The sequence below is a fragment of the Manacus candei genome, unplaced genomic scaffold (assembly GCF_025592945.1).
Source record: "Manacus candei isolate 608988 ecotype Guabito, Panama unplaced genomic scaffold, ASM2559294v1 h1tg000005l, whole genome shotgun sequence".
Taxonomy (NCBI): Eukaryota; Metazoa; Chordata; class Aves; order Passeriformes; family Pipridae; genus Manacus; species Manacus candei.
Window position 1 is genome coordinate 10,731,923 of NW_026138053.1, and position 19,055 is coordinate 10,750,977.

Sequence of the window (19,055 nt, forward strand, 5' to 3'; positions counted from 1 at the left end):
CTCTGCAACTCCGACAGGAGGGTCGAGCCAAGTGGGGGTCGGGCTCTGCTCCCAGGGAACAAGGGACAGGACGGGGGAAACGGCCTCAAGCTGTGTCAGAGGAGGTTCAGGTTGGATATTGGGGAAGCTGAAGCAAGACGCTTACAGAGAATGGAACTTTCATCCCCTCCCCTGACAGCCCACAGAGTCCAGGGAATCCTGGAGTCCATCAGTCAGTGCTTGATTTTCAAAATTTACTTTTTAAGAAGGCTTTTCTGATACCTGAGTGAAGGACACCAGGTATCCAAGAATCCCAGACTGGTTTGGGTTGGGAAGGACCTTAAAGCCCAGCCAGTTCTGCTCACTAGACCAGGTTGCTCCAAGCCCCGTCCAACCTGGCCTTGAACGCTTTCAGGGATGGGGCAGCAGTGACTTATAGGATTCTTACAGGGTGAGGGACAGACTGAACCTTACTCTGTCATTTCATCCATTTAGGCCAGATATCAGGAAAAGGTTCTTCCCCCAGAGGGTGGCTGGGCACTGATCAGGCTCCCCAGGGCAGTGGTCACAGCACCAAGGCTGACAGAGCTCAAGGAGTGTTTGGACAACAGGGACAGGGTGGGATTGCTGGGGTGTCCTGGGCAGGGCCAGGAGTGGGATTGGATGATCCTTGTGGGTCCCTCCCAACTCAGAATATTCCATGTTCCTATGGAAACACCCTGAAGCTTTGTAAAAGCTCAGTTTGAATGCACTGCTGTTGAAAGCCAAAGACATTTTCAGAACTTAAAGAACTGAACTGATCTGAAAACAGATCTATTGGCCAGCTAAGTGGGACTCCAGCCATGGAGTCCCTGCTGGTGCAGGTGACAAGGAGGGGGGGGGGGTGTCCCCAAGACAAAGCACTCGTTGCACAGTTGACTCACAGGTTTTATTTACACTTGTCTACAGCATCATTTTGCCTTACACATTCTCTAAGCCAAATGAACCCATTTGTTCTCCTTTGCCTGTGGCCTATGAGTTGCTAACTTTAACCCCCCTCATCTGTTAAGTACAGCAACAATTGGAATACAAAGCACAAGAAAACCCCAATGCTAACAACAGAGCGTCTACTTGATCTGAGTTGTACACTTTAGTAGTTGGACGTTGAAGTCAGAGGCACAGTTACAGACTAATCTGCTCTTGTGCAACCTACACACATTTAGCATCGAAATTAGAGAGAAAAGAAAGCATTAAAGAAACTGCATTTTTTTTTCTGCAAAAAGATTACCAAAATAGTTCTACACCAAAAACATTTCGCTTCTAGACCAGTCCAAAAGATGTCTCAAAAAAAAAAAAAAGGAAAAAAAGAGTAGAATGGAGTTTTTAAATGTTGCTCCGTTTGTTTCTGTGCAGTTTACTGAAAAAAGCAGCAAATCTGGGTTTGGGAGTTTTACTACTGAAATAAATGCAGATATATTGCTCTTTGTTTGCTTAAAACGAATTTTCCTCACCATACTTACCTTGCGATGGCACTGAAGACTTAAACCTTTCTTAACCAAACGGAGCTCAAGAGAGACCAAGTTTTATACTAAAATGGATTCCACAAAGCATTTTAAGCCATAAATTATGTTGCAGGAAAAAAGAATGATTGATGAAGAACACATTTAAGAAGCCAGAACCTTCTACACAGTTTATTCACTCGCATTTTTTGAAAGAAAAATAAAATTGAGATACCTTGAAAATTTTAGTCAGCCCCGAAGGGAATTTTACATGCGGCCTGCGGAAGCTTCCCTTGATTCCAAGGAGCTAGTTCCAAACTCCTCCATGGCAGGACCAGATCCTAAATGATCCGTTTGTAAAAGGATCATGGAGTCCAGGGTCAGGAAACCACCACAGCCAACAGGCCCTTTGCTGGCTGCAGCAAAGAACTTCTATCTCCAACATCCTCGCTTCCCAAGAATGAAGGCTAATTCCCTCTATGGAATCATGATGGACTGGGGGGTCTAAGAGCTGCTTTGCACTGAGCATTGCTAGAGAGGGGTGTCCATCTACACTGGTACTTCAACATGGAACAAGAACAAATCTTAGCCCTAAGCCCTCACACTGTCCCCAGGTGACTCCAGCCCTACCCTATGCTGTGGTCCCATGGGAGCTCCATCACACGCTCCAGAGGTGGCTAAACAAAGCTCAGGGGGTCCTCCTCACACGGCTTTAGTCCAGGAGCAGAGCGGGATCAGGACATTCCCAACCTGCTCCTACATCTGAGGGAGCCAGAAATGGAGGAACTGATCTTTAAAAATAATAACCCTCCCCTCACTCACACCACAGAACCTCCCGCCTCCGCCGGGGGAGTTTATGGCTTAAAATGCTACCTCACGTTTTGGGTCATGGATGAACAAAGCTGCAGTTTGCCAGAAAGCAAGGACAGACATGCACCTCTACTAGCAGATTTAGCACTTCTGACCAAGTAAGACACCAACTTCTTAAAAATGTCTCATGCACTGACTGGAATTTTGGTGGGTTTTTTTGTAAATGTGAGCTTTAATACATTATTTCTTTTTAGAACTTGTACGGGAACCAGAATGGGAGGATCCGGAGGATGATCTGCGGCGTCTGCAAGATACAAATGGAGAAAGCATGCAAAGAAATAAGTGGAAATGAATTTTGGCATCTACTCTGAGCAGTCTGTATCCTACAATAGCTGGAAGCCAAGTATATCTGATAGGGGCCTTATTGAGTAACTTTAAGCTACTAATTTAATACTAAAAGTCTAAGTTTAATACTGAGAGTAGAATACAATTTCTAAATACAATATTTACTTATGAAAATAATTCAATAATGTACACAGTAACACTTTCACACGCTGAAAGAAGGGTGAGCCAGGTCTTTCTACGGAACATGCTCCTTCCAGGAGGAACTTCATTGGAGGGGGGGAAAATAATTAAAAAAAACAATTACAGAGGGTTTAACAAGAAGTAAGAGTAGGGGAAGTGAGAAAACTATTTTTACTCTCAGAATAACTGATCAGATTCAATTCCTTCCCAGTGAATCTCAGTCCTTCAGAATAAATAAAATAAAAAATCACACATTTCAATACACCCATTCTTATTCTACATAAACCCAAACCTTTCGGGTGACCGTGATCTCGATCGTCTTTTTTTGCGATCACCAGATGAAGAGGATCTAGAGCGGCTTCTCTTCTTGCCTCTCTCGGGGGAGGATGAGGAGCGAGAGCTTGAGTAAGATCTTTTCCTTGGGGTGGAAGACCCCCTGTAGGACCTGGAGCTGGATCTTTATTGATTAAGAAATAAATCAGATTTAATTCTGGTATCACAGAGAAAGCACAAAGAAAGAACAGACAGAGACAGTTTTCATGAACATTCACTACTCTACACCAGTGCTCTGTAAAGCAAATAGGGGGGCTTCCATACTTACTTCTGCCAATAAAACTTCTGCCAGGTACTTTCCTGAATAAATTTTGCTAAATAGTGTTTCTTGATAAATGGGCCACCAATGGTTTGGAAAGCTTTTCCCAGCATTCACCAAAATGACCCATTTTGACAAAAAAAGCATTGGGAGACTGGGCCAGGAAATTGCCTCTGTAAGGACCTTTCTCAGCAGTTAAATTCAGAAAGCGAAAAAAAACCCAGAGATCTAAAGCTCATTTAATCCTGTTTCATTTCATATCCTAATGGATATTTCACACTGGAGATTTGGCTAAAACAGTAAAAAATTCAGAAAGTATATTTACAAATCTCAGAATAAATCTGTGTAGAGATTGAAATCTTCCTCCACCAAAATAATGTAAAAAGCCTTTTAGAATATAGTAAAAATATTTTTAAAAAAGTCTTAGAATACAGTAATTTTGACATAAAAAAAATTAAAATGAACCATCTTCACTTACAGCACTCAAAAATCACTTTGGCTTTCTAAAAAAAAAATCCAAGGAAAAAACCACTTGTGGAAAAAGTAAGAGCTAAAAAGTCCTAAACTGTCCTTTCAAAATGACATAAAATGCCTAAAATGCCAAGCTAATGTGCTGGGGACACTCTGTAAATGGCCATGTGGCACCTCAAACAACCCAGCTCAGCTGAGGAGCCCCTTCAGCCTCTAGTGGGGGCACAGGGACCCTTCTCCTCTTCCCAAAAGCACGGATTCCATCCTGTGCTGACCCTCACGTGACAATCCACAGCACGCTCCTGCCACCAAAGGGTGGTGGCACCATTTGTGCTCCTTCTTCCCAACTCAAGCTTCCTTATTTAGAGTTTTGGGATTCTCTCTCTGCGTGCATGGAAAAGGGACAGTTCTTCATCCATCAACAGGGAATGTTCTGCCAATGTGCAAGGATACCTCCAGTGTGCTCCTGTTACTCTGCCCTGCACAGCTCAGGGACAGCTCTACAGAACTCAGCTCTAATTGCTCTCAGCTCCTCACAGCATTTGCCATCAACCCTTTCACACAACCCCCAAGTTTATAAGGATGACGGCCGCAGTGCCTCGTGGAAGGTATGGAATTAGCACTAAACACAACACCACAAGTACAGTGCAATTTCTAACTCTCTTCCACACCAAGCAGCCCAAGTGGAAACAATAAAAGCACCCAAAATGCCTGGAGCAGGACCAGGCACTCAAATCCTTCTTCCTCCACACTGCAGATCTGTGGCGTCCGCTCGGCTGGCTTAGGCTAGACTTAACCTCTTCCACCAAAACCTCGCCTTCTCCACAAACACATCTGTGGTGGCAACAGCCTCGTGCAGAGACCCCAGGGATTCTGACTTCCAAGATAAAAACAAGTTAATGTTTCTCTGACCGGCACAACTTTACGATGAACTCAACAAGGTTGGTCCTTCTGCCCTTTCCTCTCTGCAAGGACAGAGCGGTACCTCATTCACCTGGATTTCGACCCACGAGATCTAGACTGTTCTCTGGAACTGGAACGAGATCTTGATCTGGAACTGGAAGAACTCCTTGAATGGGACCTGCAACAACATGGAAGATTTTTTTCCAGTGTCTGACTTGCATTTAGCAGAGTAACTGCTCTCTGAGCAGAGACACGATGCAGCAACACAGTTTGAGTTGCTAAGGTGACAATTTCTTCCTGCCCCTCCATATCACCACAGCACATTTTAAACCAGACACCTTAACGTAGTAAGATGATGCATTAAATATTTATAAAGTCAGCTTTAGATTGTGTTTCCTAAAACAAAGCACAACAATTAAACAGGATCGCAGTTACTTGGAAAAAAGAAATAACTGCTTATCTATTAATTATTTCATGAAGTCAGTGCCTTAATTTGTGCCTTAATTGGAAAACCATCAGTTTCTTTGAAAAGCAGAGCAGATAGGAGCATTAGGAAAGGCCAGCTCAATTTTTCCCCCAGTCAGCTCTCAGAAGCATTTTGTAATCAACTTCTAATTTACATAAAGATTTTCCCCTGCATTAAAAATTAAGTAGTTAATTTGGGGCTAAAACACAGCCAGATCTAACATGACTTGTAAAACTTGTAAAACCACGTTCCAATTTTTCACTGATGGATTTTTTTTAAAGCACAAACCACAAGAGATATGTAACAATGGCAGAGGACTCACAGCAATCATTGTAAAAGGAGGCTTTGCAATCAAATTCTAATAGTATTTTCAGGAAAAACATATTCTACTTGCTGTTAATCTCTCAGTTTATACTGTTACCATGGCTTTCTCACTTTACTGGGCAGGACACCAGCAGTGTGAACACATGCTAACTAGAAAATACATTGAAACCCTTTTAAAACCACAGAGGAGTATCCACAAATGGCACTGATATTTCCATTAACTGCAGTCAAAAGCAAAATATTCAACAGGAAGTTGAAATCTTAACAAACTACTTTTTACTTCACATTTGCAGTGAGAGCAGAGAGGGGCAGTTAAAAACCTGGGAAGATTAGAAGAAACTTGAACTTTATAAATATATGAATTTTATGTATAACCCTGTGAGCTAGTACATATTTTAGGTCTTAAACCTATCAGATTCTCCTTGTATTAGTTATAGGGCAGCTCAAAAGGTAGACCATGATTTCCATCACATGTTTACAGAGCACTGATTGAACTGTTCATTTATTACTGAATGTAAAGAGTAATGACAGAACTTAAGTCTGCCTTAAGCAGAGCTTTGTGTGGTCCCACATAAACCTTCAGTGTTATTAGAGAATCCCAGATTGGTTTGAGTTGGGAGGGAACTCAAATCTCATCCCGTCCCACCCCCTGCCACGGGCAGGGACACCTTCCATTAAACCAGGGTGCTCCACGCCCCATCCAACCTGGCCTGGAACAATTCCACAACATTACCACCGTACTTTAAGATTTGTCACTTGCCATCAAAGTAAGTTCACGTTTCTTGTCTTTATTCCCAGGAATTCCATCCTTTCACTGAATCTGCCTGGACTGCACCATCACTCCCCCTTCTGCCACATCCTCCCACTCCAGCAGTGCCACCCTCTGTTCAACGACTGAACCACACACAGCCACCAAGCCTCAAAAACCTAAAAATAAGTTCTATTTTTAAAATTATTTGGAGGATTTCATCAAACATCAACTTAAATTCACTACAACAAGCAACAAGACCCACAAAGCCTCCCCAGAGGGCAGAGAGCATCGTCCCCCCTTGATAAATCCTGTACACAGAATCATTCACATCATTAACTACAACTGTAAGGCAATCAAGAAAAACAAGTAAAGAAGGAAGTTAGATACTGACATTTTGCCTGGCGTTACCCTGGACCTGTACCCGTTTACCTGGACCTGGACCTTGAGCTCGAGTGAGAGGATGAGCGCGAGGAGGAGCGGGAGTGGGACGAGCGGGACTTGGAGCGGCTGCGCCGGGTGGGCTTCTTCTTCTTCGTGCTGTCCTCCTCCTCACTGGCATCCAGGTTGTACTTGGACAGGTCAGCATCGTCCTCATCCTCATCCTGGGAAAGGCACAGACAAGAAACACTTCAGGAATGGCTTTATTTTTTCTTCACTTAGTGGTTTGTACTTATTCTATGGTTTATTTGTGTCTTCCAACCTTTGAAAATTAAATTGAATTTATTTAGATCTCCAAATTTTAAGGAGTGACTGAAAATTTGTGTTTCAAAGTAATAAAACCCCTGCAAAATCCCCACATGAAATCACATTTTTTGTTATTTAATGAAGTTAATGAAAAAACATTTTTACCACTTTAAATGAGTGCCTGAAAGTTTTCAGACTCAAAATCAATAACCAAAGATATATATATACTTCTATTACTGTATATATATATCTATGTGTATATTTTTTATTTATATATGCCTATTTTATATTTACACATGCATATTTTATATTTATAGATGTCTATTTTTTATTTATATATGTATATTTTGTATTTATCTATACTTATCTATAACCAAAGTTAACCAAATCTGCCAATTCTGCAGAGACTTGTTTCACATGCAAAATTTGGTGACTGATGTACAAAACACAGCCATATGCACATGTTTCTGCAGGACTCTTGTCTGAAGACGTGGACAACCCAATAAGTGATGCTCACATATTTCAGCAAAGATGAAAAAAACCCCTGAATATTTTATTTCATTTTATAATGACGTGCTTTTAAAAGCCTAAGAAGAAAATTCAAGAGCATTCCCTATATATGGTAACCACACATAAAGGTTCCAAATAAAGACATTGGAATTTTGGACTCTGATCTCAGATAAGCTTACAATTTATGATTTAAGAAGTTATAAATTTCTGGATGCAGGTATTTAGAACAAAGTAGAGCTCGTGCTCATCTTTCACAGCAGCTTTGGGCACTGTTATTCCAAGGGCTGCTGCTCTAAAGACAGCTACAAATACAGACCAGACCTTCCCCAATATAATAATAATTAAAAAGTAATTAATTTAAAAATAACCATCCTACCTCATCCAATTTATATTTGGAGAGATCTTCATCCTCATCCTCCTCATCCTCCCCTTCAGATTCCTTATCTTCCACTTCCTTCAGGATGGACGCAGGACCCACTGGTTTCCCTCGGTACTTTTTCTTTTTGCGTCCAAACTACAACATTTTAATGCCATCAGAATATGATTTAATCAAAAAATAATCACCAACTGCATTTTGTGATAAAACTTCGATGAGAAAAAAATTTACATCAATTTAAAATAAGATCTTGCTCAAATGGAAAGGGGAGGATCATGAAACATCAATTAGCAACAAGAAACTTTTTAGAAAGAGAGAGAGAGATGCTTGTCTTTGGGACAATTAGAATCAACGGAGAAGATGAATGGAAATCTGAACATTTTATATTTTAATTTTATGGAATATCCTTAGAAAACACTGCTGAACATCTGGCACAACACGTGTCTCTCCAGAGTAATCCCTGCACCTTCTCTTACCTCATCATACTCTCCATCGGATTCTTCCCGTTCTATATATTCCACATTCTCCCGTTCATTAAATCCTCCTCCATAGCCTTTAAAAAGGGATAAAACAGGACAATCTCTTGAGCTGCACCAAACCCATAAACTTCCACAGAGGCTCTGGAAGCCTTCATGGAATTATAAATATACCACAAGGACGTAATAGGATCTCAGGAGGAACATGAATTGTTCCCACACACGTTTATTAAATACAGTTCCTCGGAAACCTAATTGAGAAAATGGGTTAAGACACACAACCAGCACAGCAGCAACGTTTAAAGGAATGGAAAAAGAATAAAAACTATTTCAGGATTACAGCTGTGATAAGCAACCAGCTTCCCAAAGGGCTCTGCAGTGTCTCCAAGGGCTGGGAATAAAGGGCACCATCCTCAAAAACTGGAATCTCACCTCAGAGCAGCCAACTTGGGAAAGGAGTGAGGGGAACACAAGGGGAGTGCGTGTGTATATTTACAGATATATATGTATATGCAGCTGCACAGAGTTGTACAACTGCCAAAATTTGCCTTAAGAATATTTCTATTCCTTTCCTGTTTCTTTTCACAATGGAGTGGAAAATTCCAAGGGCTCATTGTCATTTCAGCTGACTTTGTAATTTACTGCTAGAGTGTGTAACATGCTGGGTGTCCTGCACGTGTCTGCAAATGTCCTCTGTAGGACAGCAGAACTCCAATAATTCATTAAATACTAAGTATCAGGGAATCCCAGACTGGTTTGGACTGGGGGGGACCAAAGCCCTTCTCATTCCTTCCCCCTGCCCTGGGCGGGGACAACTTCCACTGGAAGTATTTTATCAATTTAATTATTAAACACTTCAATAAATTATTTAATAAATACTTTAATAAATTGCACATCACAATAATTATATGAAATACAATTACATTAATTCTTTAATATTTACCATTTTTACAAAAATAAATAAGAATATTAAAATATTGTTTTTCCTTTTGAATAATGAGCTCTGGGCTCTTCTCCAGGCTTCTATTTTTTTCTATGCATTTGCGTTCCACTCTGTGCATTGAATCCCCTGCCTGATCCCCCATGCAGAGGGAACAGTGTCAGAGAGCTGTAAGGAGATCCTGCTCCAGTTACCTCTGGGCTCATGTTCGTGCAGGAGGAGCTGAAACTGAGTCCTGGTGTGACCAGCCCTCCTGGGGAGATAACAGCCTTATCTGCAGAGCCTCAAACCTGCCCTGGGACAGCCCAGCCCTCTGCACATGGATACCACACACACCCCAGGCCTTTGGGACAGGAATAAAACATTGCTCCCAAATGTCCTGGCATCAAAATCAAACATGGAGCGGTTTAAACTGAATATTCCCTGATTTTCCACATGAAACCATCACTTCACACACCAACAAAACTTATCGTGGCAAAGAACCTAGCTGTGAAATTACTTAACTTCCATTCTGATTTACAAAGCTATTTTCTGACGGTAATTTCAGGATTTAATCCACACAGATCTCACCTGTCCTCTCCTCTAGCTTGGCGTACTTTGGGGTGTTGCACATGTTACACTCTGATCTCCTGGCCCAGTTCACGTTGCCACACCTTCAGGGGAAAAGGAACAAAACAGGAGTAAGAAACATTTTGTTTCAGATTGGAAATAAAAAGGTGAAGTGATGAGACACTTTGGAAGGTGACTGTACTGGACAAATCAGGGGAAAGATGTGCAATCACCAGGCAAGTGGGCAGGCACATGGACAGAGGCAAGATTACACAAAAAGCATTAAAATTTCTAGTTATTTCCACACTTCAGATGAGTTAACAAAAATGCTACCATAGGAATAATGGTCATGGAATCACAGAATAGTTCGGGTTAGAAAAGCCCTCCGAGCCCATGGAGTCCAACCACTCCCCAGCACTGCCAAGGCCACCACTAACCCATGTTGCCAAGTGCCACATCCACATGGCTTTTAAATCCCTCCAGGGATGGGGACTCCACCACTGTCCTGGGCAGTTGTGCCAGGGCTGGACAACCCTTTCCAGGAAGAAAGTTTCCCAATTTCCAACCTGAACCATCCCGGGCACAGCTTGAAGCTGTTTCCTCTTTTCCTGTCCCTTGTTCCCTGGGAGCAGAGCCCGAACCCAACCGGCTCCACCCTTCTGTCAGAGTTGCAGAGAGTGAGAAGGCCCCCCCTCAGCCTCCTTTTCTCCAGGCTGAGCCCAAGGAGCTCCCTCAGCTGCTCCTGGTGCTCCAGACCCTTCCCTAGCTCTGTTCCCTTCTCTGGACACACTCTGTGGTCATGCCCCAGTGCACAGCTGCAGTTCTCTGCTTCCACCTCTGCATTTCCCTCTTACAGCACCCAGAAGGCACCTTTCAAATAATGTTTGACTGTCATTCTCTAACACAGACGTTAATTTTTCCAATTGATGGCCTGGAAAAACATCCAAGTCTTCACCTGTGTGATAAACTCTGCTCATTAGATATTTAGGGAACTTCATGGAATCTCAGACTGGGTTGGGTTGGAGGGGACATTAAAGCCCATCCAGTCCCACTCCCTGCCATGGGCAGGGACACCTCCCACTATCCCAGGTTGCTCCAAGCCCCGTCCACCCTGCCCTTGGACATTTCCAGGGATGGGGCGGCCACAGTTTCTCTGGGCAACCTGTGCCAGGGCCTCACCGCACTCATGCAGAAGGCAGGTCCTTGTCCTGCAACAGGGGTGTTACTCCAATCTCCACATTCCCTCCAAACCTGGGAAGTGTCTCAGCTTATCAAGGACAAACTTGTCCTGTTACCTGTGCAGTCCTGACATTTAAACCCTTTTGCTGCCACATTACTGAAGTGCTGTGCAGCCAACGAGAGGCACCCTCACAGCTTCCCCCGGCTGTGGGTCTGCTCTCTGGTATCAGCAGCACAAGGACTCACAGCCCCCCAGGGTGTGTTTGGTGTCTGGGCCATACGTTTTGCACTGCCAGTCGTTGGCACTGAACAGCCCCCGGCTCTTCTCTGCCAGCGTCTTCCCGATCTCTGTCCCTCCCGCCTTCATCATCTTCGCCTCCGTCGTCTTCTCTGGGGAGGGAAGGGAACAAAGGGCTCTCAGACAGTCAGGGGCTAAGGGGGAAGGTTTAGCGCTGTTTTAGGGGGGCGGCAGTGCAGGGGGAGGCGGGCTCTGTCCCGGCACTCACCTCTCCCGCATCTGTTACAGCTGGTCCTCCTGGCGAAGTTCACATTCCCACACCTGGGACGGGACAGATCACGAGGAAGTGGATCAATAACGCTGGGAACGGCACACGGGGGACTCGGACCCCTTGGATCGAACCCGAATGTGGCCCAATTTAACCCAATTTGTTCCGAACCCAACGCGAAATTGCTCAGTCCCTACCTGGTCGGGGCTGTGACACCCCTGAGCCGGCGGTTCCCCCTGCCCCGCTCCCACTACCTGCCCCATTCCCAGTCTCGTTCCCATCCTCTGCCCCATTCCCGGTGGGTCGGTCCCGTTTCCGTCCCGGTTCCTGGTCCTGTTCCTGTTCCCCGTCCCCAATCCAGTCCTCATTCCCCCCTCCCATCCCCCGTTCCCGTTCTCATTCCTATTCCCGTTCCCTCACTTCTTATCGGGACAGATCCAGTCCCCGTTCCCATTCCCCAGTCCCCGTTCCCGTTCCCATTCTCGTTTCCATTCCCGTTCCCTCACGTCTTGTCGGGACAGATCCAGTCCCCGTTCCCATTCCCCGTTCCCATTCTCACTCCCATTCCCGTTCCCTCACTTCTTGTCGGGACAGATCCAGTCCCCGTCGCTCACGCGGAAGTTTTTCGCCGCCATCTCGGGCCGAGCGGGGCCGGGCCGAGCGAAGGACCCGGGCCCTGCGCCGCCGGGCTGCCCGCGGCGCGCCTGCACCCGCGCCGCGCCCACACCGCGTCTGTTTCTGTCAGGCAGCGCCGCGGACGCCTGAGACCAGGGAAGAGGGAGGTGGGAGCGCGAGCGCCCCCTGGCGGAGGGAGAAGGGGGAAAGCAAAGGGTCTCCGAGAGGGAATTGGGAACAGGGGTCAGGGACACCGGGAAGGGCTTCCACTGCCAGAGGGCAGGGTCAGATGGGATACTGAGGAGAAGAGGATAGTGAAGTCCTGGCACAGGTTGCCCAGAGAAGCTGTGGCTGCCCCATGCCTGGAAGTGTCCAAGGCCAGGTTGGACGGGGCTTGGAGCAACCTGGGATAGTGGAAGGTGTCCCTGCCCATGGCAGGGGGTGGGACTGGATGGGCTTTAAGGTCCCTCCCAACCCAAAGCATTCCAGGATTCCAAGGAAGGCAGCGAAGATGGGGAAGGGCTCTGAGGGGAAGCCGTGTGAGGAGCAGCTGAGGGCACTTGGTCTGTTCAGCTGGAGGAGACTGAGGGGAGACCTCATTGCAGTTACAACTTCCTTGGGAGGGGAAGAGGAGGGGCAGGCACTGATCTCTGCTCTGTGGGGACCAGGGACAGGACCCCAGGGAATGGCCTGAAGTTGTGTCAGGGCAGGTTTAGGTTGGATCTCAGAAAAAGGTTCTTCCCCCAGAGAACACATGAGGTTGGGGCTGGTTTCCCTCTGTGGTGGCCCCAGTGAAATCCCCATAGGAACAGACAGAGCATTCCAAATATCACAGAATCATGGAACATCCTGAGCTTGAAGGGACGCACACGGATCATCCAGTCCAACCCTCATCCCTGCACAGGACCACAGTGTAACAAGAGTCACACCAGGAGCCCCAGAGGATCATCCAAACACTCCTTGAGCTCTGTCAGCCTTGGTGCTGTGACCACTGCCCTGGGGAGCCTGTTCAGTGCCCAACCACCCTCAGGGAAGAACCGTTTCCCAATATTTGAATGACACATTGGGATGACTATTGATGTTAGAGTGTCCAAGGAAATTCATTATTTAAATAAATATTCTTTTATTTTGACCCATCCCATGGTTTGCTGGTGGGTTTGTGTCAGTGGTGGGGCACCATTCCTTGTTTCCTGTGTGTGCCCGGGCAGGACACAGTGCTCTCTTGGCAACTCCTTCCAAAACACCTCTGATCCCTCTTCCCTGTTTTTTTTGACTGGGAATGACCTGCCAGGATCTGCTGTGTTCAAGTGGACCAGCATTACCTAATTACATCCATGCAATATGTTTATTTATAGCAAATGCTACTTTTCTGGCAATTTTTATTCCCTCTTCTTCTTGTAGCCACATCCTGTGAAAAAATCTGGAATCTGGGTATGGAGCTGGTTTTTATCACATCATGAGGCAAGGTGACAGTGTTATTGCTGGTTATTTATAGAAGTATAAACCAGTGTGGAAAAACATGCTGAGGCATCTGCTGTGCCACAGGGGCTAGGAACAAATTCCCACTTAGGGAATGTCCATAATAGTCAGGAAGGACAGAACCTGTGTTTCCCTGCTGCTGGAGAAGTGCTGGATTTTGGAACAAGGCTGTGAAAATGCTGGAAGAGTTCACTGCTGCCGTGTCCTGCTTCAGTCAGTACAGCAGGTGGCACTTGAGGAACATGTGTTTTCCATGAAAAAACCCCCTGCTTTTTCATGGAAGTCAGGGGAGATGTTTTAAATCCAATATATTGGTAAGTTTAATAAAAAAATATCTTCGGTGTGCCCATGTGTGGTTGGCACTGGGAACTGAGCACAATATTGTTTTGGGCTGCACGTGGCGCAGGATATGGAGCTGTTGGGATGTACCAGGACTACCCAGGATGTGCCTCTGATCAGGATTTTCCCAGTATTCCCTGCCTCTTCCTGACAAACAGGCACCACCCAGCTGCTCCTGTGGTTTCCTGGGGGAGGCTCTGCTGATGTCAGGAGGGGTGGAGGGAGGGAACAATTGCGACGTGGGCCCCAGCAGTTGATTCATTCTTGCGTGCCATCAGGGAAGAGCCTGTCACAAAAATGGGAATATCTGCCATAAAGTGTAATGTCAGCGGCACAAAACTGTCTGGTCTTAGGGAATAAATTAATGAGTGATGGAAGAGCTGCTTCTGTGATGCCCTTCTGTATAGCAAAAAAGCTGGAATGTTGGAGGAAAAATTGGTATCTGTTGACTTCAGTGAGAGTTGAATTGAACTTCAATATGCTTGGAATCATGGAATCATAGAATCGTGGAATCATAGTATCATGGAATCATAGATTCATGAAACCATACAATCAAGGAGTCATAGACCTTGAAGACCGTCAAGTCCAAGAAATGAACCAGAATAGACCTTATTTAAAACCAAGCACAAGCAAAGCTGCCTTTCACCTGGTAATAATTTCAGGTTTAAATATTATGAAAGTTACCACAATAAGAATATTTAGTAGTGTTTGTTTTCTGCTGGAGGAGTTGCCCGGGGAGGCTCTGACTGGGCATCCTTGGTTATTTTGATGTGTTTCCCTGTGTGTGCCAAGAGAGTGGTTTTGTAACCTCTGTTTGTTCAATTTATTTCCAAACCAGAAATAGTCATACAATCCTAGAATAGTTTGGGTTGGGAGGGACCTTAATCTTGCCCCACCCCATGCCATGGGCAGGGACACGTTTCACTATCCCAGGTTGCTCCAAGCCCTGTCCAACCTGACCTTGGACACTTCGAAGGATGAGGCAGCCACAGCTTCTATTAAAAGCTGAAAAACCAACAAGGTACTGAAAAATAACCAAAACTTTTAATTTATGACTAAAACAAGGCCCAAGTGGACAAGGTAGGACCTGGAGTCCCTCAGTGTGGAGGGACACTGTGACCAGACACAATCTGCTGTTCAAGCTTTATCCTAGATTTTTGTTGTGCTGCTCTTCTTTTCCCATGTTTCTCATCCAAAGCTCTATTTCAATGTCTGGTCCCTGTTTCCCAATAGCTTGTGAACACTTTTATTGGATTCCTGTTTCTATCACAGTACATTTGGCCTTCAAACAAGGATAAAGAATTGATAATAACCCAGTAAATGAGAAATACATCAGCCATCATTTTAACGTAATGAAACCGAGCAGCTGAGAATGAATCAATGTGCAGAAAACTGGTTAATTGGCCCAGCTCTAGACAGCCAATTCCTCCCAACAAGCCCTGAAAATCAGTTTCCTGAAGAAAAACTAAACGGTACAAAGGGCAGGGAGATCAAAGTCAGGTAATTAAACAGAGTTTCTGTTCCTCCATCCCTTCCCATCCCTTCCTGTGTGCTGTGTTCATAACACGCTCTTTACTCGGCAGCTCGGGGCTCCCAGGTTTTTAAGCATCACTTTAAAGCACTTAATACATCGTTGATGCTTTCCAAGACACACTAATAATAATAATTCGAGTTCTTGGAGCTAAAGGAGTGCAGTGTGCTTCCATCAGGTGCAGTGTGACTATTGTGAGACCCCATTTGTGTTGCTGTAATTTCACAGGCACTGAATGACACGGAACAGGGGGGGGCTTGACTGTTTGGATTTCAACATCACAACATGACAGATCCTTGTTTAAATGAGGAATGGGGAAGATGTAGTGCCTGTGTTGGGAAGTGCAGGTGTATAAACCACCCAGGACACTCCCGGGCTTGGAGTTTACCATGAAATCCAAGGAATGCTGTGCTGGAAAGTTTTAGGATGCACCAGGGCAGCTGGAGAGTTGGTCTTCCACAGTTTGTTTCAGTTTTCAGGTGTGACAGATGTTTGATCATCGAGTTTTTAAAGCAAATAATGAGGCTTAGATTTAGATCAGATATTGGGAAGAAATTCTTGGCTGTGAGGGTGGTGAGGCCCTGGCACAGGTTGCCCAGAGAAACTGTGGCTGCCCCATCCCTGGAAGTGTCCAAGGGCAGGGTGGACAGGGCTTGGAGCAACCTGGTCTAGTGGAAGGTGTCCCTGCCCATGGCAGGGTGTGAAACTGGATGGGCTTTAAGGCCTTTCCCAACCCCAACCAGTTTGGGATTCTGTGATGATTCCATGTCACTCACACTGATTGTACTTTTGGAGGAAAGATTTCCTTCAATATGTGACTTTTCCAAGAGTTAAACACTACATGTCATTTGGTAATTTAATAATTAAAGGGTGATTCAAGCTTGCTGAGAGGACATAATATCACAAAATAAATGTTAGAAATAATAGTTGAAATATTTTAGTTACAGTAGAGTTGGCAAATAGACACTAAATCCCCTAAGCCTGGGGCTAGAAGGGTCTTGTGGAGGTGTTTCAGTCTCTGCCTGGCTTCAGGGTAGGCTCAGGTGAAGGAACCAACCACAACAACCACCGGTTTAATCCCCACCAGGCCCTCCCTGTGAGCCCTGACTCAATTTGGGTTGAATTCCCTCTAACTCCTGTCATATACATGTCACATAGTCCAGGCAACAGGCATTTCCCAAGTGAGGGTGGATCATTCTTGGCTGTTTCCCTCCTCCTGCTGAAGATGCTGAAAGGAGTGAAAGGAGGTTGAACAGAATCATAGAACCAGTTACCTTGGATCTGCAAGTCTTGATTTACATAAACCTTCTATTTTTGGCTACTATGTTGTTTTCTGTTCTGCCAGCTATTCAGTATTTTGCATGTCGTTGGTAAGGCAGTAACAGGAAATACTTCACCTGAGCAGTGTGTGAAACCACTTCAGCTTTGAAAAGGAGAAGCCTTGACACCTTGCCCACGTGCTCTGCTCTGAGCCTTTACATCCACCAGCAGCGTGTGATAGAGGGATAACAGGAAATTTCAGTAGTCAAATGTGCAGGGATGATGGGGATGGATCATATTTCATAATTAAATGTTTACTCCCAAACAGTACAACACATTCTCCAACCATTGCTGACAACAGCCTTTCCTGCAACCACAATTTGATACAGATGTGTTATTGTCTCCAGCAAATTCTACCTGTCAGGCAGTTTTTCAGTTCTAGTGCTCCTCCTCAGGAATAAATCAGGCCTCATGATACACTTCACTTGTCTGACAGGAAGATCCAAAAATATATTTGCCCACAATTTACTTGACATTGGCAGCTCAGGGGAGGAATTTCTTTTAGAGCCACAGGACTGGTTTAGATTTTAAAACTTAGCCTTCAGAGCAGATGTGGAATAAAGTCATGTTTTCTTTATTGTTCGGGAGAAGTAACCAAACTTTGAGGGCCCTCCCAACCCAACCCAACCCAGTCTGATGCCATGGTTATCCAATGAACTGCTCTGTGGTTGCTCATTGCTGTTTTTCTTTCACTTTTTCCTCTGTCTCCTCCTCTTTTTTCTGACCCACTGGCATGTCTTTCAGGAAAGGACTGCAGGGTTCCTGTCTAGAATCAGAGGAGTCTGTCAGACAAGAAAAAAGCCCCAAAGACTTATTAATTGGTCCTTTTCCAGCTAGTTTCTGGTGCACCATGATCCCTGCAGGTCATTGTGTGAGGACATGGAACCTCCTTCCTCTGGTACCTTTGGAAAACACAAAAGGCATTTGCAATGTTCCCACCTGACAGCGCAGGGAAGCAGGGACTGGTTCAAAAGATGACACGTGTATGATGTTGGAGGGGGATGAGCATCATCCCTTTCCCTCTGCTCTTCTGGCACTGAAGGAACAAGACTCCCAGCAGGAAAAGCAGGAAATGCTCTCCAAACCTGCTGCCCAAAGAACGGTGATGTGTTTGAGAAAAGCATACATAAATAAACCAATATTTATCATTTTCAAAAGTGTATTTGGACACTGTGTAGGTGAGATGCAGAATAAATCATGCCCCCATTGACATTAATTACTGTGGTTCAGAGAAGCTTCTTTTGAATACAAATTTCTGGGAGCAAAAGCATTTAATGGACATTCATGTTTAATGTAGGAATAAAGGTGAGGAATGTAAAAATATCTAATATATATGTATTTTAAAGCCAGGTTAGAAAAGGTTCATCATTTAAGGAGTCATCATTTAAGGCTTTGCAGATCAGGGTACTCCTACAGATTTCAAGTTTACTCCTTGAAATTTGGTGTTAAGCCGACAAAAGTGTAACTTGGTCCCAGAAATAATTAACCCCTTCATATCAGTCGATTTTAATTTTGTACTCTGTACATGTAAATGAAATGTATTTGCCAAAGTATCTCTTCCTTTGGCAATCTGCCTCTCTAAACAAGTGATATGGTCTGTTCACACAGATCCCAGTTGATGGAAATGTGCCAGCTGCACATTTAAAGGATAAGGAACAATTCCAAAAGAAACCATACTGACAAATTTTTGTACTAATTTTAACTAGAGTATTACTGTTCTGAGCCATGTTCTTGTTAAAGGCCATGGAATTGCACCTGTTTAGGACTCGGAAGTCAGAGTTTGGCTCCTCTGGTTGCTGAACTGTCTCCTTCCCAATGGAGTTCACTTTTGCATCTCACTGACATGGAATATTTTGCTTCTTCTCCAAACTGTGTTTTAACAAAATGAAACAAAAAAATAAATTTAAGAGATTGGTTTAGGTAAAGAACTGAACAACCCCAAAGAGTGAACAGTCCAGAGGGTCCTCCATGGTTTGCTGGGTCACTTCCTAGAGATGCATCCCTGTGTCCTGAACCTTGGGATGTCCAAGGAGAACCAAGAGTTTTCCCACTGACCAGGATGCAAAAGCAATTTCTTGTCCTCATTTTTACAGCCAGTTCTCCTTCAGATCCACCCATTTTAGTGAAGACAGTCTCCCTTTTTCCAGGATGCCCAATTACACTAACGTCAGATACAGTCATTGTGAGAGTGCCCTATTTCCAGAGAAATGAATGGCCAACGAGGAGAAGAATCTGCTTTTTTCCCCTTTTCT

At 44.7% G+C, this 19,055-nt stretch overlaps 2 protein-coding genes across 4 annotated transcripts in view; one reads left to right on the forward strand and one right to left on the reverse strand.

Annotated features, from left to right (window-relative positions):
* The window catches only part of LRRC7 (leucine rich repeat containing 7), a 372,813-nt gene that overhangs the window by 298,775 nt on the left and 54,983 nt on the right, over positions 1-19,055 (forward strand). The window lies entirely within an intron of this gene.
* ZRANB2 (zinc finger RANBP2-type containing 2) lies at positions 886-12,231 on the reverse strand. Its single transcript, XM_051798531.1, has 10 exons — positions 12,099-12,231; positions 11,520-11,572; positions 11,295-11,403; positions 9,856-9,938; positions 8,346-8,422; positions 7,870-8,007; positions 6,729-6,901; positions 4,850-4,936; positions 3,085-3,249; positions 886-2,571 (listed from the first exon to the last, which is right to left on the reverse strand). Exons 1-10 carry the CDS (start codon positions 12,152-12,154, stop codon positions 2,508-2,510), a joined length of 1,005 nt encoding a protein of 334 aa, XP_051654491.1. The 5' UTR covers positions 12,155-12,231; the 3' UTR covers positions 886-2,507.

Bases quoted from the DNA above. Each gene is read 5' to 3' on its own strand.
- ZRANB2 (XM_051798531.1), bottom strand. From the start codon at position 12,154: ATGGCGGCGAAAAACTTCCGCGTGAGCGACGGGGACTGGATCTGTCCC. The intron at 11,573-12,098 runs GTGAGGGAACGG...GTCCCGTCCCAG, and splicing joins TGGATCTGTCCCGACAAGAA to GTGTGGGAATGTGAACTTCG. The intron at 6,902-7,869 runs GTAGGATGGTTA...TGCCTTTCCCAG, and splicing joins CCAAATATAAATTGGATGAG to GATGAGGATGAGGACGATGC.